General features: G+C 42.9%; 1 protein-coding gene across 2 annotated transcripts in view; it reads left to right on the top strand.

Annotated features, from left to right (window-relative positions):
- Positions 1-25,542, top strand: part of LOC117209401 (zygotic gap protein knirps-like) — a 132,952-nt gene that overhangs the window by 79,973 nt on the left and 27,437 nt on the right. For both annotated transcript variants that reach the window (XM_033451419.1, XM_033451420.1), the window contains exon 2: positions 6,840-6,917. In XM_033451419.1, the coding sequence (XP_033307310.1) occupies positions 6,840-6,917 (78 nt within the window). The remainder of the gene's footprint in view (positions 1-6,839; positions 6,918-25,542) is intronic.

Genomic DNA, 25,542 nt, shown 5'->3' with positions numbered 1-25,542 from the left:
AAGAGTTTTATTTTTAGAAAATTGTATACGTAGTTCAAACTTTTCTTGTTTACCGGTAATGTAGTCATAGAGTGGTCGTGTTTCAGAAACGTTCGTACAAGTCCTCGATTTATCATTTGGAATTCTTTGCTTCGCGAGCGTCTTATTTTCAGCAAATTGCTTAATTCACGATAAAAACATGTTGTTCGAAGATTAAACGTTCTATCCAAGTGTTTCATTTTCCATGGAAAATACTCGTGGAAGCCTCTATAACGAAACGATACGTTACATATAATTGGCAAATGCGAAGCGAGGTGCATAGGAATTTCCCTTGAGCAGAGGAACACCCATCTTCCTACGATAAAGGTAATCTAGAAGCCGTAGTAAACGACCTTGTTGGAAGCTGGCGTTAGCTGTCGCGCCTCGGGTAAAAGCGACCGAATCGTCCCGTTTGTTCCTCCTAATTGGCGATAAACGGACATAATCGTCGGTATATTTTAACCAGGCCGCATGATCCACGCGCTCGTGGCCGCGCGCGCGTAACTGCGCCAGAACGATAAGATCGCGAGCAACCGTCTCTCCGAGCGGTGACTTTCGTGCGAGAAATTCCCTTGACGCAGTTGCTTATACACGGCACAGTACGAGCCGGTGATATATCGACCCGTTCTTTCGAGCGGACTCATTAACTCATTAACTTAGCGAGAAAAATGGCTAGCCGTATATCAAACGGCAGCCCGGTAATCAAGCGGTCATTCTTAACGCGGCCATAAATTCGCGAATTAATATACCCGCCAATTAATTAAATCGCGCCACGCTTTCTCTAGCAAAGGCTTGACCGGTAGAATTGTAACAATCACGGTCCCCTGTCAACCGAGTAATTACAGTTCACGCGACCGAAGAACTAGTTTCCTTCGGCTCGCTCGCTCGTGGAAAACGCAATCGACGAAAGATTATTCGAGACCGTTTAATTGGACGATTATCCTCTCGCACGCTTTTCGTTCTTTGCTTTTTGTCGCCTACCCAGACCGCGTCCCACCTCTATTACAGTCCAGTAAAATTAATTCCGAGGAAATGGAACGAAACAGCTATGGAAACGACACGCGCCTAGCCACTTTATGGACGTTGATTTCAGTTCTTGGAACGACCACGCGAACGAAGGTGTCGATCTTTTGGTATTCTCGTTTATCGTTCTTTCTCTCTAGAATTTCGAAATATCATCGACTTGTTGGATTTTGGAAGAATGAAATATTAGTGATTCTGGATTGCAAATACGTGTAACGGTAGTGAGAATTTATTATTCGTGTATTAGGAAATTTGAAGCCTGTTTCCTCGTTGGAATTGACTGAGTGAACGCTGCTACGAACAGAAGCTGACTCTTCGAAAAGCTTAATGGAAACACTTTTACTTGGTAATAAATGGACAACGCTATACATATAATCCATATATAATCCATATATGTAATTCGAAGCATAATGATATAAAATAGCTATAATCATACAAAATTTCAACATTCACCATCGAGAATCTTTTTTTGCATAACAATTTACTAGTTATAGTAAATTTCTTTTCCAGAGTTATAATTTTCCGTCGAGTAGCATAGTTGATCGATTATCTCGTCTCGTTCGGAATTTAAAAATTTTTCATCTAATATGGAATAGCTAGAGGAACTTGTAAAATTTCAATTGTTGAGTCGCTAAACTTCTTGATATTCTCGGTACTGCTGGCTCGTATCTTTTAACTTGTAAAATTTCGTCAACTATTTAGTTCTATCTACGAGATGTTCTTACGATATTCTGTCACTCCCTTCCATCCTTTCGCCACCATTTTCTCCTTTCTCCGCTGCTCCCCAAAGAAAAAATACAAGAACTCGGTTAAGTAAAGGGTTACTGTTCGGGGTGAAAGGACAATGGCAGGAAGTCAGCGAAGGGATCGTCGAGATAAAAAAACTCTCATAAAGGGATAAACGTCATACGGGACTCGAGTTTAATGGCGCGTAAACGTTCGACGTGCCCCTAGACGCGCGTGGTGCGTCGCAGGACGAGTGGAACGATGACAGGAGGGGTTCTCCCGTTCCTGACCCATTCGTTGTCCCTTTTTCGTCGATCGTTGGCGTTCCCGTTGCAGGAGTTGGAAAGCTACCTCTTGGCACGGTAAACCGATATCTGGAGCAGGTCGATCGACTTCATTAACAAACGAGTGCCAAGCAAATATTGACTCTACTCGTGGAAACTAGGGTACGAGGTGTGCGCGCGTGTACATACACGAGCCAGCCGCTTCTCCTCGAAGCGTTTTGCCTTTGTGCAACATCCGCCGGGACCAATGAGACGTCGATGGGCAGATTATGGAGTCGGTCTTGTTGCTTCTCTCGATGCGGCGCACTGGCCTCGAGTATTTTTGCATATAAATGCGCGGGAACGCTCCTTGGCTGGTAGTTCGCGCGTTATCTGATGCTTCGTGCCCGTGATAAGCGTCTCCTCGCCGATGTGGAGCTCGAGACCGCTCCGAGCACTGGTAACCGGAATCCTTTACCATGGGAAGAAATTTCACGGAAGGTGGAGCAATCGTTTCCGTAAATCCCCTCGCTCGGTCTATATGAATATTAATGCCGGAGGTCGCACGTCGATGACTATGCTTTAGGAAATTCCTATTGTTTCGCTGACACACCAGGGGATTCCTACTATTGTCGTGATATCTAGTATCACGATTCTCTACTCGATATTAGAAACGATATAAAAGTCTTCCTTCGTACAAGGATCATATATTTCATTAGACGGTAGTATACGCATCATTGTAGACAATTACTAGGAGCTCGAAAATTAATGAATTGACAATTGGTAAGTTGCAGATTACAGACACCTGCAATAGCTTTTGCAATGTTACAACTGAAACGTTGGATAAGCAATTGCGTTGCGATTTGTTGCTTATTTATTAGCATCATCTAGGAAAATTCGTCACTTACGATTTGCGACTTGTAAATTGCAAATTAGTTCGATCGTTCAAGATGAGACGACGTCGAAGAAATAATTGAATTTCTGTCTTCTTGCTTACGTCGTCGTACCGTGAAAGGGTTAACCGTAAACATGGCAGATTTCGCGAGACACTTTAGGGCAAAAAGATCGATTCTTGGCAAAGTAGAGAACAGCCTTGGCCCGAATCGGGGTCAGCTCGTGGGATAGAATCGATATCGGTCCGTGCACGCGCGTCCAGATCCTTTGTAAAATCAATAGGCTCGGCTACTTAAATGGTACCGTTCGCTGGTTATAGTCACCGGTCGGTTACGGGCCACGGATACGGTTACGAGAAGGCTGAATCGATGCGCTCTGTGATTTACTGTTAATCGCGAGACCACTGTTAATCAACGTCTGGCTGCGTGCACGCCACGGCTCGAATATTCCTCACGCGGTTGCGCATCGATGGAAACAACACGTCCCGATATTAGCTCCGCGCCCCGTTTTTGCGCCGCTTAACCTTTCATCCTCCTTGTCTCTCTCCTCTCTTTATGAGCGAAAGAAAGAAAGAGAAAGATCCGCTCGCTTACGAGCCCGAAAGCTCCGCGAGCATTCTCACGCGTTCCGCTCGCTGTTTCTGGCCGCCTTGAAACGGAATTATAGCCGGCGCAGGATTGTGTTTCGATTTTGTTGCTTCGAGCATTCCACGAGGCTGTCAAATGTCAGAGTTCGAAATATTTTTGGAGTTCAATTATCTATGTGTACGCAGTGGCTCATGAAGCTATTTGAACGCTTACCACGGAGAACTTTTACGTAAATGTCGAGTCTGTTATATAAAACATATCGAAATTCGGTTGGCCCGAGACACGGTTATATCGGTAAAATTTGAAATCAATTTGCAAATATTTATACAAGTTACGAGACGAGTTTACGGTGATTTGGTAAAAGAATATCGTACAGCGTGAATAGCCGCGTGAAATACACAATAAGCGCACAAGATGTTGCCATTGAGTATCGAGGCCTATTGATACGATGGGTAATCGAACGTTTAAATACTTTTGTGATCTCTAAGAAACATATAGCTACTTTCACAGCTTCCACGTACATTTCCTGGTTTGTTTTAAGCTCTATCAGCGCTACCAATTTATAACCATGCACGGTACTAATGAAATCTCAAAGTGTTTGGTATGACACACATAATATACGTATAAAGGATTTCTATAAATATTCGAACACTTGTGCGAGAAATAAGCGAAGGTTTACTTTCTTTCGAGCAATCTAGTATTACGTTTAGTGGAATAATATTGTATATCTACGGATGGGGATTTCAAGTTCTTTTTTCTAGGTAATAGCGGGAAAGATTAACGAAGAAAAATCCTATGTGACTTAATGAAATCTACGTAATATCGTTAGGCTGTGGTGAAGAAAGATAAGTCTCGTTGATGCATACAACCTTTAGATGGTATAATATATTGCAGCTTTTAGCACGTTGCTCGTCAAATGCATCGTATTTTATATCATCAAATGTAATATAAATAATCCATTGCATAACCGTCCTTTTACTGCTCGCGTCTTACTTTTGATGCATCATTCGCCGGTGAAATGTCCTCTGGTAATAAACTAGCGATAATTTTTTACTTTCGAAAGATGGCGATTTGATCGAGGCTAATCCGCAGCGTGAATCTTCCAGGTTTTTCGTGAAGCAATTAACGTTAAAGCTATCGACCACTAACGTATGAAACTCGTGCTAAAGGAATCTAGATGCAAGCTATACGAAAAAGTAAGTGATACAAGGAGAAAAGGAAACTTTATTCGCGCATCAACTTTACAAAAAAGTGATGAAAATTCAGAAACGTTCTATGAAAAATGATAAATTAACAAATCGCTGCTAAAAGGATACTTTTATCGAGGAGCGTCGTCTTTAGGCGATTTTACTTACTGTCCGTACAATACAGTTGCAACTTATCCTCGGCATCTCGAGCGATTCATCGTTTTCCTGAAATCGCTCTAGCTTCATCGCTCGAACGTCGCAAGAAACGAATCCAAAGACGCAAGAAACTCCTCTAACCGTTTCAAACAGCGTGTTCGAAGGCAACGACTTCCGGCATAATGATTCGAAAATGCCTGGACGAACGAGTAGGTCATTGTCGTGGCACGAGATGGTCGCGTCGAAGAAAAGAGGGAAAAGGAAAAAAGAGGAGACACCTATAGCTCTGTCCGTTTCTCCGCGGCGAAGGAGAGGAAAAGAGGATGGTCTCGGCTCATCAGTAAACGGAATGAAAGAAAGAGCGGGCGTCAAACAACTGCGTCGAGAAAAAACTTGGAAACCTTAACGAACCTGCGAGTCGACTCTTCTTCTTCTCTATCTCTCCCTCTCTCCTCGACCGTCTCCCACCCTTCGAAGCTTCACAGCGTTTCTCCGTTTCTCTGTTCGTCGTTTAATACCGACAGCCTACCGTTCGCGGGCGCCAGCTACTTTCCTTTAGAAGAACAATCACGAGCAGACGATTAGAAGCGGCTCGTGTCGCGGCTAGACTCTAATTACGCTCACTTTGAATTCTCGTTAAGACGAGCTGGCCGCAAAAACGCGTCTTTGCCGAGATTAACTACCCTTCGTTATTGCGATACAATGCTCTTCACCGCGATACCAGATTTCTTGTTATCGAATGGTTGCCAGTGTAATCCTCCACTGACGTTCGTCGTGAATCAATCGTGGTACAGAAACGTTTAAAAAAGGATCGACTGTTTAAAGGCAATCGTGTTTTCCATGGTTCTTCCGAATATAGTCATTTTTTGAGGAACGACACACGGTTCTCCGGGAGAGGCCTGAATAATTCTCTCGAATTGGAAACTTCGACATCCCCGTTGAATTTCAAAAAGCTAGTCACAATTATGTAATTAAACCTTTTTCAGCCGGTATATTAGAAAACGCTCGGTTCGGTGTGTTTCGCAAGGCCTCGCGTGTCGGTCGAATGATTTGAGCCAGCCATCTTTGGCCGAGATAAACGTGGTATAACGACATTAGAGGAAGCCAGGTGCGTTCGAGGCCCCTCATAGGTAAGGTTCCCTTATCGGATCATCGATGGTCTAATTTTATTCCAGTTTTACCCGAGAAACGCGACCATCGCCCTGACACCGAGTCGCGCGCACCGGCGGATGGCGATGGCTTTTACCGAGATAGCGCTGATTTATGAACGCCACAGTCCTCCGATTCGACTCACAGTTGTTACTGGCAACGGATCTGTGCGTGAAAAAAAAAAAAAAAAGAAAAAAGTTCCAGTCGAGTCGACTGGAGTTGACGGAAAAACTGTTAATGGTCCTCCGTCAATCTCGCGACGAATCGCACGGAGAAGGGGCGTTTATTAAATAGAAGCGACGATGAATGGGCGCGATGGAAACGATAGTTCGTAGCGCAGGCTGCTGGGGCAAATACAAACTGTACTCGAACCGAAGTCAAAGATCACGTCGAACGAAACAATGCGGGAATAAAGACAGGCGCGATGAGAACGCGAACGAAATCGATCGTCGTGAGTGGAGGATGCCTGAAGCATTAGCGCAACGTTGAACCGTGTCAGGGGCGATAATGGTCGTAAAGAAAGCGGCTCGCGAAGGAGGGAGAATAATTTTTCAAGCTCTCCTCTTCCCGGTAATCCAAATAGCATTCGAACATCCGTAAGATATTGTGGGAGGAATAAAAATCGAAGCGAACGCGGAGAACCGGTTCGTCACCCCTCCCTCTCCCTTCCTCGCCCTGTTCTTCCCTCTCGTCCGTTCTCTGTTCCACGACTAACCTCCTCCTCCCCGCTTGGTATACGAGTCGGTCTCTTCGTCTCTTTATCTCGCCAAGGATGAACCGCGCTAACTGACTGACGCACCGCTATCCTTCGAATAACATAATTTCTATAATTGCAGATGAATCAAGTGTGCAAGGTCTGTGGCGAGCCGGCCGCCGGTTTTCATTTCGGAGCGTTCACCTGCGAGGGGTGCAAGGTAAGGCATCTGTTTAATCATCGTTTCAACCTGGATTGTAAGATGGCTTACGCTACTGAAGGGCTTCAGCTTCTTATACATAGCCGATCCAATTATTTTATTTTTAAACGGGACAATTAAATACAGTAACGATATCTGGTTAAAGAGCGATCGCGTTTTAGTCGATACTAGATAAATATTGCAATTTTTTGCTAATATTGTCATTATTTCGTAAATAACGATACGAAAACTAGTAGAAATTTCCTTTGTCTTTCTATTTATTTAACTTTCGATCGATAGCGTAAGAGACATTAGGGGAAATAACATATACAAAGAAGAAAATTAAATCGCGTTAAAACAAAGAAATTGAACTTACGAAATTCGTGTTCACTTACGAACTGTCTTTGTAGCGTTAAAAAAATTATTCGATAGGAATCAAGATTTTAAAATAGCACTGTGAATATTAATCCGGAAAATAAGAAAATGCGATTGGACGATAAATTGGCGCTTCACCTACTCGTTAAAATCACCGGCGAAAGATCGAATTAACAGCAATCTATGGTCTCCGGTATCGGCTCGAAGTCGCGCCTCATCGCGTTCACTCCGATTTAAAAAGGCGGGAAGTTTAATAAGCCGTGTCGAATCGCGACAGGGAACAACAGGCACGTACACGTCGGACTATCAGCGAGGAAGGTGAGAAAGTCCCATTCCGATGGATGCGAAAAACGCTCGCCCGGCTCGAATCCATAAGTGGACGAGAGAATCGAGCGCGACTAATCGATTATCTCAGATCGTCCTCCTTCGAGGACGGTTTCGTGGGCATAACGCGATTGTCTTCGAAAACGTGACACATGGCGGAAACTTTTTCTCGTGTACCATACGGCTGATAATCGAAACGTTTCACTCTCTTTCCTATCGACTCTATTTCTGATCGACTCTTGACAAACTTTAAGTTTTAATATCCGAAACAAGCTTTGATATAGAAATTAGTAACTGACCGACGGTTTAATAATTCTTTTTTTTTTTTTTTAACTTTCCATTCCACTGTGAGAAATTAGTACTTTCTATTTCCACATTTGTTTATGGAAGAAAGTTTAGGAAGTTTTACCGAAGTAAGAAGACCTACGATGAAGCGTAAATTCGAAAAAAATTTCGAAAGCCGGAGACAAACGAACGATGGAAAATTTATCCGTGAATTTCGCCGCATTTCGCGATCCCGTGGAAACATAAATGTCTCAGGTTTCGCTCAGTATGCAAATAGCCGTGTAACCAAGAGGCGGTTTATTTTCAATAAATAATTTTCCAGGGAAAGGCTCGTAAATCGAGCCGTAAGAACGGTGCCGTAATGTAAGGAAAAGTCAGTGCAGCTTTGCACAGATTTCACGTAATTCGTAAAAAAGTTCCTAGTGACGACTGCGCCGTTACACAAGTGCGACAGTTAACACCGAGCTAAACGTTTGTTCCCTTCGATTTATCTAGCCGCTATTCCAGAACGAATTTCGTATTACTTTTCTTCAGCCTCGAATTTACTTTCTTTGGAATCCTGCCAGTATATCTGAACCCTTTGTCAGAAAAACGACATTTCATGCGCGCCTGATACAATTTGTAATAACGGCATAGCGATCAATAGGAGAAAATCTTTATTACGCGTATCTCAATAGTAAAAGGCCTCCGACAAGAGTGATACATATTGATACAGGTGTCACGATCATTATGAAATACGGCCTCCAACGTACCACACGATGCAAATGGACGAGTCTACAAATCCACGTTAATACAATCGAGAGCATATTTCTTTGTACCGTACGTTTAAACGATTTTCTTTTCCTTCTTATTCTTCGAGCATCTATTATTTCCTCGCTGCGAAAGGGTGAAAAATGGTGACCTCGCGGAGACGACAAGCGGCCAGGTTGAGCCGTCAGGCAAGAATAGCGGAGAATGGTTAGAGCAAAGCGGGGACTGCGCTTTCATCGCGATGTCCTTCGGTGTTCCCGCGGCGGCAGCGATCGATAAGGACCGCGAATAATATTCAATCGGTGGATTCCTCGGCGCACGTGCGCTCGCGGGAACTCGTACGAGTCGAATCGAACGACAGGACGAAGCCAGTGGAGTCTCTCTCGTTAGACCGCGGTTCTCTCCCTCCGAAGGGTGTTGACCCTTGCTCTTCTCGTCTCTCTTTCCTCTCAACTCCGTTTCCTCCCCCCTCCCCTTCCTTGTCTACCGTCCCACTAATGTGGTGCACCGTGGAATATCGGTACCGCATACTAAGTGACCCATCCGATAGTAATTGGACCTCATTAAGGCAACCACGGGCCACGGGCTGTCTCTGTTTTCTGCCGCGTGCGTTTACTTTCCCGCAGACCGAGCCACCAGATAACGCGTTTTAGGTAAATTAGACTTTCTCTCTCTCTCTCTCTCTTTCTTCTCTCTACTCGTGGGATCTCTCTAGGATCGAACGAACCCAGGGAAAATACGACCTACACACGTGATACGGATTTATGTGTGGATACCTATCGGTGGTCTTTGAAAGCCTGCTTGTCCGCGATCGGCCTTTTCTCCTCGCTCGACCTGTTACGCGCTCCGATCCATCCTTCCTCTTACGGTTTTCTCGCCCGGGTTCTACGCTGGATACCTCCGAGATAAGACGGCGACGCTTACATGTTTATTAGTGGTTTTCTAGCGGAGAGGTGTTCGAAGTTCTGGGTGTGGTTTTTGGGACAGGTTCGGTTTATGGGTACTCTTGAGCAATTGTGATTTGGTCATCCTACAGCGTCTTCACTTTGCTATTGCGTTAGCGTATGTATATTTCGAGATTGCTTTAAGCGATTCGTGTTTAACGATTTGAAGGAAACTTCTACATTTTTTAACGTATCGCGTGGGATAAACTGCCGTACTTTTTCATCCATATAAATCGTTCTTCGATCTGGTCTTGGACCTCTGGTAATTAATCCTTCGTGGGTTAACTAGGTCGTTGACGATCCACGAGAAATCTCACTCGAGAATTCCTTCGAAAAGAATCTTCATTTTTATTCAAATAGATTCTGAGCACTCGACTTAACGAACGGTTGTATGTGCGGTAGTGTCTTGCTTACAATCTCAGCCTGTCCCCATCTTTCTTACAAAGCGCCAAATCCAAATTTTCTGTTACTCCACGATCCAACAATCGAGCATTCCGTCAATGTGTTACGTATTCCGCCATATAATGTAATTAACGAATCCCACAAATTTGTCAGATTCTTTTGGAAGTGCAGAACGGTAAAAAAAAAAGGAATAATAGACTGAACCATAGCTAACTCGGCTGACCATGAAATTAGAGAAAATACATTTACCTATAGGGCCGGGGGGGGGGTTAACTGTACAAACTACTTATCCTTCCTATCACAATACATTTATGTACTACTTTCTTAATGTTTCTCGCGATACAAAAACCTCGAACCACATATTACGACCTCGTTCTTTGGTGAACATCATCGCAGGCGAATTTTTTCGACCCAGGTTCCCGTTAGCGGGACAAATCGCCGTTCGCCGAGTTCCCGGGACCTTTTTCCCGCCCCTGATCCAGCATCGATCATGTCAACGTTCCCCGGAGCGAGATGAGAGGCCGGCGCTCTCGATCGTGAAAATTTCTCATACGAATTGAATGTTTAATTAATGATGGTGGATCACCGCCGTGAGATCGTATGAAAAACGATATACCAGCCCGGGGAATTAATATTATCATCGTGGCCGTGTAAGTATACACGGCAGCCACGAACCCGAGAGAAATACCGAGCTCTGGAACGTTTGCTCTCACGGCGTTTTCGATGTTATCGCCGGGATATATAACGGCGCCATCGGGGCCTGATATCGAGACGCGAGAGTCCAGAGGTGAGAATCAAAGGCAAAGAAATAAAGGTCCTGACGACCCATCTTTCATCCACATCGACGCGACGACCTCTAAGTCGCTTTCGTTGGTATGTGTGTTCAATGTGTTCGAGCGCTTCTGAGCGCTCGAAGGGAAGTTTGTCACGACGTTGTCGTTTAGTTGGTTTAGAGGGCTTGAATAAATTACATACAGCGAAGCTTGAGATTTTTATCTCGTCTGTTAAATATATACGATAAAGTTTTTCAGATTTAGTAGGATCATCGGAATGAAACTATTTTTTCTCTAGATGAAATTTATAGTAATTAATGGCGATACGATATTTCTAGATGCGTAAGAGATAATCTTCCGTTCTACATCTTAGCTTATCAGATTTACTAATAAGCAAACTTTTATGTTACTCGGATAAATTTGCCAATCGACGAAATGAGTGTAGCAGTCGGTGTATAATAATTTTTTAAATCCCGAGCAAAGTAACCTTTAACCATTACGCGTGACCATTATACACGGTATTCTCTAGTGTCCAATAACACTCTCCAGCAAACGACAAAAAAAAGTCTCAAGTGGGAACATAGAACCAGGTACGACTTCGCGCGTTCATAAAGAATTCCGCTTTTCCATTTATAGTCCAGTGAAAGGAGAAAAAATGAGGGTCAACTTTGACATTGTCGGTACGAGCGTCGACAAATCGCACACGATCTATCTCCACTTTTTACTTCTATTCCGTTTCAACACAGAACGTCGTGCGTCTCCTTAGAAACTCCGCGAGTGAGAGAGATTCTCCATTCTCACGGAGCCCAGAGGCGTCTGTCCAAAACAGTGTGTGTGTGTGTGTGTGAGAGAGAGAGAGAGGGGGGCGAAGTTCGGGAAATATTTGAAATAATTTACCGAAACGCGCATTACGGGAGCGAACCAAGAAACGGAGAAACACTCATTAGCATACTAACGACTGCCTCGAATTCTTGGCGCTACATCGAAGAACAGGCTCCCCTCGTTCCTTCTACACCTCTTGCCACCTTTTCCGCTTGGACTTCTTCCATTTTTGGTGACATCATGTTCTCCGGATGTGTGCGAGAAGCGACGTATGATCCAGTCTTCGGCCTCGTCTGACTGATCGGTCGCCTCAGTCCAAAGTCCAATATTTTCAATGAATATTATTCATCTCGTGCGTTTTTGCGAGTAGGGCACTATAGATAAAAGATTGCAGTTATCTCGATATTTGTACGTTAGGTTTATTCCATCGCTTGCCATACAAGATACAAAAAGTATTTGGACACCATTCTATCTGCTACAGAACTTATTGTATGTGACAATTAAGTCTTGGACTTAGCTCAAGATCAATTGATAAATTTCGTATCGTTTGAAAATACTTTCGTACAACTCCGAGAATTTGATATTATAAACATAAAATGTAGTACCTGACGAAGAAACGCTTCGCTCAGTGAATAAGGATAAGTAGGTACAATTACTTCTCGTATCCACTGTACGTGTAAAAATTTGTTATCCAAATCTTCATCCTACATTACGCAATATCTGTCATGCTGCAAGAAAATTTGTCCGATCAACCTCAAACTCCTCTGAACTGTCGTCAAACAGTGACTTATATTTCTCAAAGCCACTCGTCGATCCTTCGTTTCGTCGTGTGCCATATTCGCATCCAAATTCCACAACCGTTCGGTGTCGATGAAAAACGGCAGCCATCGGGTTGGTCAGTGGAAGGCCATTCGGTCGGTTTCGAACGAAGAGGAGCGCAGAACGCGCGCGTGAATATTAACGCTCGTGACCCGGCTTCCATCCTCCTGCGCTGCACCAATCTGCAAGGCTCGACACGCTCGTTAGCGTACGGTCTCGGCCGGAAGGGGAGGAGAATTCGGGGATTCGCAGCGCGTTCTCATGCAAATCGTCTTCGGAGACCATTGTTTTCCGCGGAGGCGATTATGCGCGACCGACATCGCGACAAATTTTTCGCTCCGTGGCCCCGACGAAACGCGTACGCGTGATTCACGTTTTGGGTCTCGACGCTCGTTATTCATCGCGCGACAATGGAGCCGCGACGGATCGAGGACGCGGAGCCGATTTCGTGGCGAAATCGCTTTTCACGCCGAGCTCATCGATCCTTTCTTTTTTCGAGGCGGATCCAGTTGCGGTCTGTGGCTCGCGTAGCCTGGAATTCCAGCCACTTCCGCTGGAAGTACTCGAGAAAGCACTTAGCGCCTGGAAGTGTCGAGTTTTCCGGACGTGAGAAGCAAGCAGTGCGTTTTATGCGTTTATTGCACAGAGTGGACGATTAGGTAGGTTGAAATGCTTGCAACAGTGCTTTAAGGTGTCAACCCATTAAAGGCCGACGTTGCGTTAACGCGTTTTAGTTGCAATATTTTTCAGTCAATTTAAGTAACTGATATCTATTTTTTATAATATTGTTAGGATAAGAGAGAACTCGAAGAAAATTTTTAATATCTTTCTTTCCACTATTTCTTCTTGCATCAAAATTTTACGCTTTTATAAAGTTTGAAGAAATTCATATATCGACAGCATTATGACCAACTACCTTTCTTCTTTCAATCATGAAAATTTTTCCCTCGTAACGATTCGCGGCAATAATTTTTAATCTATTAATTTAAATCCTACCGTGTCGGAAGAGCAAGAAAACTACAAACGTTAATTGATTATGAATTCGTAGCATAGTGAGTTGAGTTTCGTCGATTTACTCGAATTACCATAAAGTAAGGCTTCTTATCGCAGCACGTCCCTTCATTTCTTAAAGTTCAAGATCTAATTGTAAGCAAAATTTTTTTAAAAGATCTGACTCTAACACTGATTACCAATAACCAAAAATAATATTCGCTATCCGTAACGTCTATCGATAACCGAGAACACGTTGACCATTCGTAATCGTTATTCCCGACCTAAATCGTTTAAATTAACATACTAACGCTCGTGCTATAACTTTTTAAATTTGCGTTATACCCGTTATGACCCGTGGAATAAAGGGAATCGCGTCGTGGACGATTCATCTACGTCGTAACTCGCGAGGCCGTGGTGCGGAGTTTCGTAAACCGACGTCGACGATACAATTGCAAAGGCGCACAGGTAACGTCGAAAGTCGCGGCGTTCCAGCTCTTTGCGTAACCGGTCGGCTTGGTCGCGGAATCGTTACGATTTGCGACGAGCGTGTACGGAACGAAAGGAGAGGCCGATTCTCACCGGTGGCTCGGATAAAATACGGCACGTGACAGTTCTGTTCGAGGGACTACCGAGTCGATATATTCTGTCTCTACTCGACTAGACACTCCCAGTCCGAGCAATAAGGCAACAAATGGCTAACAGGAAAAAGAAACGGGGAAAAAAGGCGAAGAAAAAATCGAACCAACCGGTCGACTAATCTATCGATCGTGACGTGACGAGAAACGCTAATCGTGCTCGAGTCGCAAAATCTACGTGGAATTCTGTGACAATGAAGATGACAGGTCGCAGAGAAAATTACGATACGCCACATGTCCACTCTTTGCAAGAGTAAGATTTTTTAAGTACAATTTTATCACGTTAGCAAGCCGTTAGAAACGTATCGTTTTATTTATTTTTAAGTTCAATCACGCGTTTCTGTCAGTCTTTTCGATACTTCGGAGATGCTTACCTACGTTGCGGATATTTATGCATTTATGGGAATGTGATTATTCAAAAATATTCAAGCTACAGTAGTCGTTATTGTATCGTATTTAGAGGGCGAAGCAAATCTCTACTTGTATCCCATTTCTTCGAGCGTGTTCAAAAACATATAAATTTGCATAAAGGTTCACAGTCTAAAATAACAGATGTACAATACTATACCGTATTATTATTGAAATCGATATTTTTGAAATTCCTATACATATATCGACTCAATTATCTCCTTTTCAACTGTTTCATAATAAAGTACATCTTTTTAACCACCAAGTAGAATCAAACTCTGGAAACCAGCAGAAATAGATTTATCCTTACGATGTTCGAGTGGAAATAAAAATGGAAATTGAACATTTCACCCGATGTTTTCTGGTCCCTTGCCATTATTGCCACTCGAACGAACGAAGAAGCGTTCTCTTTTGCGCGAACGTGCTCCCCACGTGTTGCATAAAGCGTTCTGGTAATCTACTTCTTCGTGATGTAACATACGTACGGGTAACGTACGCGAAGTACTACTTGGATCCGATTCCATGTTCTATGGATTTTTCTTTTTCTTTCTTTTCTTTTTTTCGTTTTGCGAAAGAAGCTTGCGCTGCATTGTTGCATAAGATTGCGTATAATGGGAGAGCCTCGATCGTTTCTGGCGGCGCTTATGAATGGGAAATTTGATCTAAGAACGTTCGCTCGATGGTGATAAATCTTTCGGTTATTGAAAATACAAAGGCAACTTGGCAGGGAACACTGAATTTATGAATATATTCAATTACGCGATGGTTGATTTATGGCGTGTGCATGTTGTCTTAACAGTGCCACTTTTTGTGCCACGACGCTAACAGTATGTGTTTTCTGTAACCGATTTTAATCAAACTGAGAAAAACCAGATGAACGAGGCGAGCAAGAACTTCAACCAGAAACAGTATCGAAATAGCATCTTAGCTTCGCGCAGCGGCGATATCGTAACCAACCACGTTCTACCGAGGTGCGATTATTTTTAGTCGAAAACTTTTGTCAATATCCCGCTTTGGCGATTTAGAACATTAAGAACATTAGAGTCATATATGCAGGCTGACTGACCGACAATGTTGAAATTAATCGAAACGTTTATATTCAACAGTTAATTGCACGTAGCTAGTGACAATTAGTCGTTCTGAATTGCTTCGATACTGGTTCAGTGATGATTTTGTATGAGATTTGTGAATGTGAAATTCGCTGTAACGGTAGATAAAAGTATTGCGACAAATGTCTTAAAAGGTTTGCTAAAATTATAGCAAGGGTCTTTTCCTTTCTCTTTTATTTGCTTATACGTATATTATAATTGTAATTCGCGGAATATACACAAGCAAAACCAACACATCGACGTAATGTTTCTTCGGAAAGATCGCTGTGATTCGTTCAGTTTAAAAGATGCGTTAAAATCACGGTAGAAATCTCTCTTTCATAAAATGTTTCTCCGTTAACTTACACTGTTTAAAATCGTACGTATCGTCATGCGAAAAAATACAAGAAATTTCGCAAAAGTCCACATAAATAAGAAGCAAAACCATCGAAATTATCTTGCTCATCGGCTTCACGTTCTTTCAGCTCCTCGCACACCTGGACAGATTCATAAAGGTCGCTGCGGTTCGTTCGTTCCATTATGGAGAATCGCGGTGCCTGTTTATCAAGAGATCTATTTGCAGCAGCGGTATTTAGATGGTCGGCAATTAGGCGACGTAATAGCGGCAGTTAAGAGGCACGATGCGCGAACGTAGTTGCGAACCGAATCACCTTCGCCGCGGTGGCTTCGAGGAGAAGGAAACCGCGGAAAAGTTGCGACGGTGGAGGCGGAAGAACTCGGATTCCCCGCGTGTGTTAACACGCGCCACCTTACAGCTGACCAAGCGTCGTTTTATGAGGGAGTTAATTGTACCGGCGGAGATATAGCGGCGAGATTGGCTCAGTAATCGAGTTTACGGCGTTGTCGAGGGGGACGCGGAGAAACTGGAATGGTCGGTTGCATTCAATTTCGCCAATTTCATTTTGTTGCGAATCGCGTGTCTTCTTGTTCGTTATTCGTAGCCTGTGTAGTAGAATCGGTATCTCTTTTGGTTACGAACGAAGCTTGTTTATCGTATGGTAATCCATGATACCATTTACGATATTAAGCAGCAGCTGAATGGATTTGAGCGAGACTTAACTTAACCAGGTTCGTTAAGTTTCCTTAGAAACTCAGTTGCATTTATTTAAATGGACATTGTAAAATGTTACGCACAAATATCTCGTATTATTTCAGTAAATAATACTCTTTCGTCTGGACCAGATTCTCGATGTTATTCAAAATAATCGACGCGTATGATACGAAGATGATAGAAACAAAATAATCGACGAATAAAATAAAGTAGGTAAATTACCGTTCACCACAACTTAAAGAACGTTTCAGTGGTAGAGAAACGCAGTCGGATCGATAACGATCAAAATGACGAAGCACGTTCGATCGACAACGTATCGATGGAAAAACTTTCCATAAATCACGATCTACATAAGATACTAGACATTCGAAATGTAGAACAAATCTCGCATCTACGTTAAACAACGAAAATTCGTCTCTCGTAACATGTTGAAAATGACAACCGCGAATATGATCGCAAGCGACACGAAACCTCGACGGTAGATACATAGGACTGGCATAAAACGTATAACGGGGAGGAAACCGCGAACCACGACGCGTCCCTCGTATAAGATGGCGATTTACGAGCGGACAGGGTGGCTAGCGTAGCTCAGTCGCGTTAAACTTACCGCGAGCCGCCACCTTGCTTCTATGTGGTCCAAATCGCGGCGACGTTCGCTCTGTGCGCTTCTTTTACGAGCCAATAAATCGCGATCTATCGATCCGACGCTGCGAGCCTGCTCCCTCTTTGCCTCTTTCGAAAGCGTAATATCCGTGACATAATTTAACACCTGTCGTAATTTACGGTCGTTTTACAAATTACGATTGTTAGTTAGTTAGTTCTCCACGCATCGAAGCATTCGGATTTTGTAACGGAACCTCGAAACCGATAGTTTTCGGTAGCTTCACAGGGAGCACTTTTCGTTTTTGCCGGCCTTTATTTAGAGATAATGAGAGCTGTGAACTTTAAGGATGATTATGGTGAAGTGTCGATTATATTCGGTCTCTCGTTAGGTCGATGTAAATGCTGCAAGATGCGTGATCATCGCGAGAATCGTGGTATCTGTACATAATTTCGTTTTTTATTACGTATAATTTTTGCTAGACTATGGAAGGAGATGTTTCAGTTTTTTTGATGGAGGATTAGGATAAATGTATTTCAAGGTTCGAGCAAAGGCTTTAAATATCGGCAATCTGTTTGAGTACAGATCATTAAACCATCAGATATTGAAAGATGTTAAATGTTACGGGTATTTGATTACTAGATATAAAGTATCGTTGATTTATTGGATACTACGTATATTTCGTTGATTTCACGTTATTTTCTATCATCTACGATATTTTCCCTCTACATTCTATATATTAATTCATTTGATATCAATTTCTGAATTAAAGATGATACTTGATCTTGAAACTAACATTAGTTTCCAATTACGCGCAATGTTCTTTGCAACGCTTTTCCTACAGAGATCTTCAAAGAAATCAAATTCAAGGAATCCTAACTATATCGCGAAATTCTTTACACGACGCACACGACACATCGCCAATTCCGAATCGATTAAACTCAAGATCAAGATGATCTACTCGGAATTCTAATTTTATTCTCATTAACAATCCAGACATTATCTACAGCCAAACGAGATTATATCGTATCGCAACGAAACAAAATTATCGATAGACTGCAGCTTTTTAGATCTTCGATCGACGATTTTTGGCGCTTAAGGTCTCGACGAAGGTATCGAGATGGCCCAGTTCACGCCTAAACGTTGTTGCCACAGACCACGCGCCCTTGAGGATGTTCATTTGGCATTCAGAGCGACGCCCTGCGACGCTCACGTACCGATCTTTTCAGAACGATCGGGCTTGCGCAAACGCGAAACCACCGATTGACGCAACCTGCGAATTCCTTCCAAACTTGCCGCTCTTGGAAGTCCCTAGACCGAATCCAATTCGCGGGAAAAAAGGAACCGGCTTCTGAACGCGACGCTTCTTTTTGGCGTCTCAAAAGCGAACTGACGAAAATCGGCGACATTTGCTGGAACGGAAACGACGTGTGATGAGTTAGGCGTGAAATCGTCTCAACTTCTTGTCCGCTGCTTGAATACCTTCGGTACAACGATTGCGTGCTTCGTAGTTCCATTTGCATGCGACATGACCGAAGCAGTTAATGACCTGGATGGTTTCTCGTAATAGTCTCTTCTTCGTGATTTTATGATAATTTTAGGAATTAAGAAAATTAGGTGAAGGTTGATAGGAGTTTAGAAAGTTTAGGTGTTTCTAAATTCGCATTTTTTAAATATCGGTCATGTACGATCTTTTTTTCGTCGTAGATGCTCGACAGAAAATCAACTCCTAAAACATAAAACGTTTTAAAATACTTAAATCGTCTTAAATTCGATTTATCGAAATCAACGAATTATCACGATCGCTAAACGAACGTTTTGCCTCTACAGTCGTATGTCTATCAAAATAGCCTAAATTCTTTTCATCAAAATTAGATAAAAATTGTAATAATCTTCATCTACGATTCACAACGTTTTTCCTATTTTTCTCTTCTCTTGTGTCCAAATTATTGACCGAAAAAGTCTATCCCCAAGATGCTATACCCTGTGAAATACCCTAAACTGCATTTAAAATCTGAAAGTGCCCAATTCAAGGAATCGATAACCTTCTCCCACGTTGTTTCTGCTTTCACCGGAAATACGCAGTACAGACACGCGGCTGTCTGCTCGCAACCTCGTAAATAAACGCCGGTCTCGGGGTTGCGTCGTCTACGTTGGCGGCGACCCGTTGTCTGCTAAATCTGTCTGTCTGTCCGCGAGACAATCGTCGTGTCGCCGGTGCTCGCGACCACCGGTGGTTCTCGTAGTCACGCGAGCTTAGGATGAAATATCGAACGCAAGGCTCTCGTGGAAAGCGTTCGTCGAACGATTATCACGCGGAGATCGAGATTCACGCGAGCAATTTCCGGATTCCCATGGACGATTCACGATGCCTGGTGTACATCATCGTGGATGATCTTTCGGCTCGAGCTTGGTCTTTCGTGAACCAGGTAGAACCATGTAACGAGGAAACTCGCTGGTATTGTTTTCTCGAGATTAGCTATATCGTGGCACGTTACCGTCGAATGATTCCACCTTGGTGAACCGTTGAAAATCTACGTCGTTTGTTCGTTGGTCTAGGCTTTGGTGACTCCTGAAAAGTGAAAGCAGGTTGCAATGGATTTAGAACGTTGGTGGAAGATTCTGGGATAGAAAGACTCGAAGATACTGAACGTTTCCTTAGGAAAGTCGAAGACTGTAAGTTTATGGATGGTAATCTCCTTGTTAATATTCGATGGAAATAAGTAAACTTGAAATTATTTCGTGAATTAAATTGCCAGTGAATCGTAAATAAATTTTTATTGGTTATTATAAATTTGTCTCTGGAGAAAGTATACGATCCTTCTTATAGCGTAAAACGTAGAAGAAGCAAGTAACGTGATACAATAAGGTAAATGGCGATCTTAAAACGAATCATAAATCGTAACAATGGCGTCTAACTCAACTGCTTTCTATATGCGCGTTAAAAATATCTCGTGTCCCAATTCCACGTTTCAACCCCAATCGATGATAGATAACGCGAGTGTTACGCCATCGCGACACTCGATCTCGTGGACGCGGATATTCATTATCCACCCTTTCCGGCACGCCAGGTGAAATTTGATCCGGAGCGTTCTTTCCCTCGGAGACATAATAGGGAACGTAGGTAGAGAACGATCGCAGATTACGCTGGGATTAAGCAACGGTCCGGTAGCGGTTCGATAAACAATCGGTGGCAAGTCCCCGAAGCCTAACGATTTATCGCGCGCGTTACGAAACAACTCGGCTCTGTCGATCGTTCGACATTTTCCATGCACTTTTCTCATTCCCCACCATTGAATATGATCAAAGCAATTAAATCCATCTCGCGAATAATGGCATGCGCGCGGCCTTTGCGCCGCGACATGCGGCAAGACATTTTCCACGCGCACGCAACGAATAAATCACCTAGGTGTACGCTATCGATCACGATCCTAGAACCTCCCAGAGAACTCTCTCCGATGTCTTCTGACTTTATCCTTTTCGGGTAGCGCAGACTTTTCCTCCACAGATCTCTCGCGTCCCCTTTCAATTCGGTACATCCATATTCTTTCTCCAAACCACTTTGTCGTCGTCTCGTAAACCGATCGAATTTGAATATCACGATCCTAAATCGGATACGATTAAGCCAGAATCATCGGGTATCTTGTTATATTATTTCTCATATACAGCGAGATACCAAGCGATTCGAAGGAAAAAGAATAACTTGGCAGCGTGCGATCGCCAGAGCATAACTTTTCCATCGTTGAAAGCAACGTTTTCTCGCGGCTCGATCAACGGCTCGAGGAAATAATTCTTCCCTTTATCGAGCATCGATCCACCGCACGGTTTCTTCTCTTCGCTTTTTCTCACGTATACTAGTCTCCAGCTCCGTATATCTCTCTTTCTTTCTTCTCCCGTGTTTCTTCTTCGTTTCGAACAGAAAACACACAATTCGCGTGCTGTACGCTCGACACGACGCGCGGCTCGCTCGATCGCGCTCGTATCTTTCTTGGCTATTGGAGCGCGATTCGCCATGCATCAATCCACACGCATGCTGGGCTATCCGAGGCTCGGATCCGCGGAACACCGTTCGACTCCGACGGCTAATGTAAGCAAATAGCTGGCGCGCAGACAAATTCCCCGCGGCCATATCGGGCCCCAGGAAAAATCGCTGACGTACGAGCGTGCACGGAGCCATAAAGCGCCCCCGGTGCAAGAGGAGCTTTCCAGACAGCTACGACGATCGAGACGATGGCGACGAGCATTGAAACACTGGCTCGTCTCGCCGCTGCAAGATCGATGACTTCCTGAAGCGGAACGCTTCGCGCACCGAGCTCCAAGAAGCTTCGAATGTCGCACAGAAGACTCTTGTAGGATGGACTAGGCTGATTTCTATCGAAAGACGGAGGATTTAACGGTGAATGGAGGAATCGGGGATGTGGAATATCGATTATATCGATTTTTGCTTTTTCTCTTTAACTGTGTAATTTTGTGCAACTGGAGATTGATCGGTTTAGAAAGTGGTATGTTTGTAAGAAACGTATTCTGTAGAAGATTTTTCTTTTTTCTTGTCTCTGTTTTAATTGGACGATTCATTTGTTTATTTTGCCTTTAATATTTTTACTTTCTACCGGAGCAACTATCGCAACGTTTAAAATCATCCTAATGCTATTTCTATGTCATTGTCAGTTTCACAAGTACACCGGTCAAGAAGGTGATCGGTAAACTATAAAAGGAATGTCTCGTTATACCACAAACTTTAACGAAAATTGACACAAGTTGTTACTAGCAACACGATGTATTACACTTGTTAAAAAGATGAAGTAAAAGAAGGCTTTGATAACTTGCTACGTGAATTTTATCAGGCTTCTATCGTGCACGGATGCTGCATTCAATTTTTCCCTTTAATTTTTCTATACGTATTTACATGTAGCGATAGAAGTGAAAATATGGTAGGTAAAAATAATCCAGTTTCAGTGGAAAAATAATAATAAAAACGGATAGAAGAATTCTGGGAATACACGATATTCAGTTACTATTCTTAGAGTTCGATCGAATCGAAGAATGTAGTCGATGTGTCATAAATTAGATGCATGCTCGTCGTGTTAGCATAAATGAATGCAACCTTTTGCCATTTTATCGCTTCAGATAGAAGTAATAGACTGGTGATAATCAATTGCGGGCCGCCTAATGTTATGCTTGGTACGTAAAGAAGTATAAATTATGATGTTGCCGTGCACGTGTGCTCAGACCAGGAAGTACGTTGGCGCGTATTGTTCTTTAACATACCGTGAATCGGAAAATACGCTTTTAATAGCCTGTTTATTCAATAACTTTTTGCTCAACTTCATGCTACAGATTCTCGATCTTTGAGCTTCTAGATCGGATGTTATGTCATCCAATAAAGTACTAAATAACAGATTCGTCAAAATTCTAAATTACTATCGAACGTCGATATTATTTTAACTGTAAATTAATAATCAAATTCGCAAGTGAATCGATGAAACGATTAAACTTTAAAATTCAACGAAAACTCGTTCCAAATATTCTGACAATCGCTCGTAAGAAGAAAATATATAAAAACTCCAAGAACGAGTTGTGCGATAAAAAGTTCCAGTTCCTCAACTATATTAAGAAAAACTAACGTACCGCATAGCGTCGCATTCTCCGCGAAGCGATCAATCTTGAGGAGTTTTTCGAGCTGTTAAATCAACACGTGTCATGAATTTCCACCATCGATCAAATTATTAATGATTCTACTGTGAAACCTAGATATTTCTTAGAAAACAGAGTAGTTCCATGTTCAGATGTCGTTCCGTTGAAGTACGTTTCCGTCGTGCGTAGCGCCAGCTAAACGAACGTACAAAATCGCGATGAAGCATCAGCATACAATGACGGTCGTTCATTGTTCCTGCAGTTAGGAACTGTCGACGCGCGATCTGCAATTCAATCTGCTACACCGGCATGGAAGCATTCAGTGTCATAAAAGCGCGCGAAACCGCGTGAACTGCGATGACGAGGCATTAAAATCCCTGTAACACTTGACGCTTTCCTATGATCGGCAAGGTTTTTTCCAGCAAAATACTTTTTCACGAGAGAATGTTAATTCGTCACGCGATAAAAAAAGTATCGAGATCGAAATAATCGATTAATCAGTTGATTTTATTTCTTGAACGTTTCTTCGTTAGCGTTCAATTTTTTAGGAATTAAACGATCAATCTTAATGGAGTTTGTCTTTCGTACAGATCAGATATACCACGGATTAGAAGAGATGTAATCATGTTTATGTATGTCGAACAACTTCAAAGATTCTCCGCTTTTTTCTTATGCCTCGTCATTTCTTATTCATGAATCGTGTGTAACAAAAATTTATTTCTTTATGAAAGAAATACAAGAGGTTCGATTCATTCTGTCACGGGCTGTGCAATGAATAAGACGGTGTACGTTTAAAGCTTCGAAACAATCAGCCAAGTAGGTCTTAATCTTTTCGTTCAAACTATTCTTGTCAAGATCCAATTTTGAAAGGAGAATTTTTTCAAATCTTCAATGATTCTCGTATTTCTTGTGTCGCTATTTTTTATTTTTATTTTATTCTTTTGCCACTAATTATATGTATGCAGCACAGGTTGAGACGTCGAGGAATTTGTTTAAAAAATACAATTTTTAGAAACTTACATTTAAACGCTCTTCCATGTGCCTTGATCCACATGTCGCATTTATACGTAATATTATTACATAGATTTTAGCGGCTATGTTCTAAAAGGAATTTTCTACTGTCCACGGTAGAATAGTTCCTGAAAACACCGTCCTAAGCAAATCCAAACGGAGAAGCAAATATCGAAGCATAGGTAGAAAATTGTTCTACATTTAAATAGCCTTCGTCTCTAATTCAATTTCTCTATCGCGTTCCATCGAACTCGAACGATGCCGCAATCACGATGTCCGATCTACAACGCGACGCAATGCTCGAACTCGAAACGAAAACGAGAGTGGCACCGGTGTTCAGCATGCAGGACGCACGTCAGCCAAGGTCTCCGTGGCGGCATGACGTCAGAAACAGTCCGTCGGTTTTCAGCGATCCCGTTTCAGTTGGGTTTCCCTGGCTGTTGGCCAAAAAATCCTCTCGATCTTCCAACGAAACCGCGCTTAACCGTCTTTCTCCCAAATTCCTTGCTGTCTCCTGAAAACAACAAATTGGAAAGAGATATATATCGATGGGATAGAAAGTACTATTTTTCGAAGAATTTGGTCTGGTTATCTTCATCTTTCGTTAATGATTTTAATATTACTTATGAAGTTAAGCTATTCTAGTTCTTCGTTAACGTTAAATAGACGCGTGAAATTAGGGCATCGACAACACGTAACTGACAATTTTATTTTTCTCGTTTTCAAAATTCTTACTTTATTAAATATAAAGTTACACTTAGGCTATTGCGGTTTCGGTAATATCATATAGATATGTAAAATCGGACGATAAGCAGCTGTTTCATAACTTTGATACTTTTTACGATCTCACATTTCAAAATTGAATTTTCAATTTCACTTCCGATCTACCCGAAGATATAAACGGAGATCGGTCAAAGGCTGCTGAACGTTAAACAAACTGAAATCTTAACGAGGAGGAATCAATCGTTGGAATATCGATCGTGCCGCGAGGTCGATCATGCGTCGAGCGAATCGAGCGAATCGAGGCGCTTGGATAAAAGAGCGAGTACGAGGTACGTGTTATTCTCGCGTGGCAATCGTCATCGGGACAGCTAGAAATAGCACCGCAGATCTAGATAAATCGTTACGTGGAACGGCCTCTATCGTTTGCTAGACAGCCAGAGGAAAACGCGATTTCCCGGCGTGACGAGGGCTTGGGTGATCGATCCGTGGTCATAAACAGGTGGTACCACTAGGTGCCAGGCCACGGAATTCAGAGCGAGCGAAGCGATGCAACGACTAGTCATCCTCACTGGGAAAGTCATGGAGGAAGGAAACGTGAACGCGAACAGATTCGTTGGGACGAGGATGACGCGTGTTCCGCGAATCGCCGCCGCTTGAATCGCGCGCGTATCAGGGTCACGATGCTTCGCTCCAGTCACGCGCTTCGAATTGCGAGGTGGGGAAATACTCGTCTCGTGGTTTCACGCATTCGATTGTGGTTTCGTACGTTTGCATCCGTTTTGTGGATGGTTGCGTGGCTGGGATCCTTCTCGTTCAAGATTCTGACGAGATTTCGCGTTTCTCGAATGAAAATGAGAAAAAATATGTAGTTCGTGGCGATGAAACGGCATTTTTCTTGGCGACGCTGATCAAATTTTGAATTTGGATTGGGTTTTGTCAAGTGACTAAGACGTGGCCTCTGGTTACCGAATAGCGGAGAATTTTTCT

This window comes from Bombus bifarius, unplaced genomic scaffold, assembly GCF_011952205.1.
Source record: "Bombus bifarius isolate JDL3187 unplaced genomic scaffold, Bbif_JDL3187 scf7180000008176, whole genome shotgun sequence".
In the NCBI taxonomy this organism is placed as follows: domain Eukaryota; kingdom Metazoa; phylum Arthropoda; class Insecta; order Hymenoptera; family Apidae; genus Bombus; species Bombus bifarius.
Note: the sequence above shows the minus strand (reverse complement) of the source record. Positions and strands in the feature narration are given on the sequence as shown.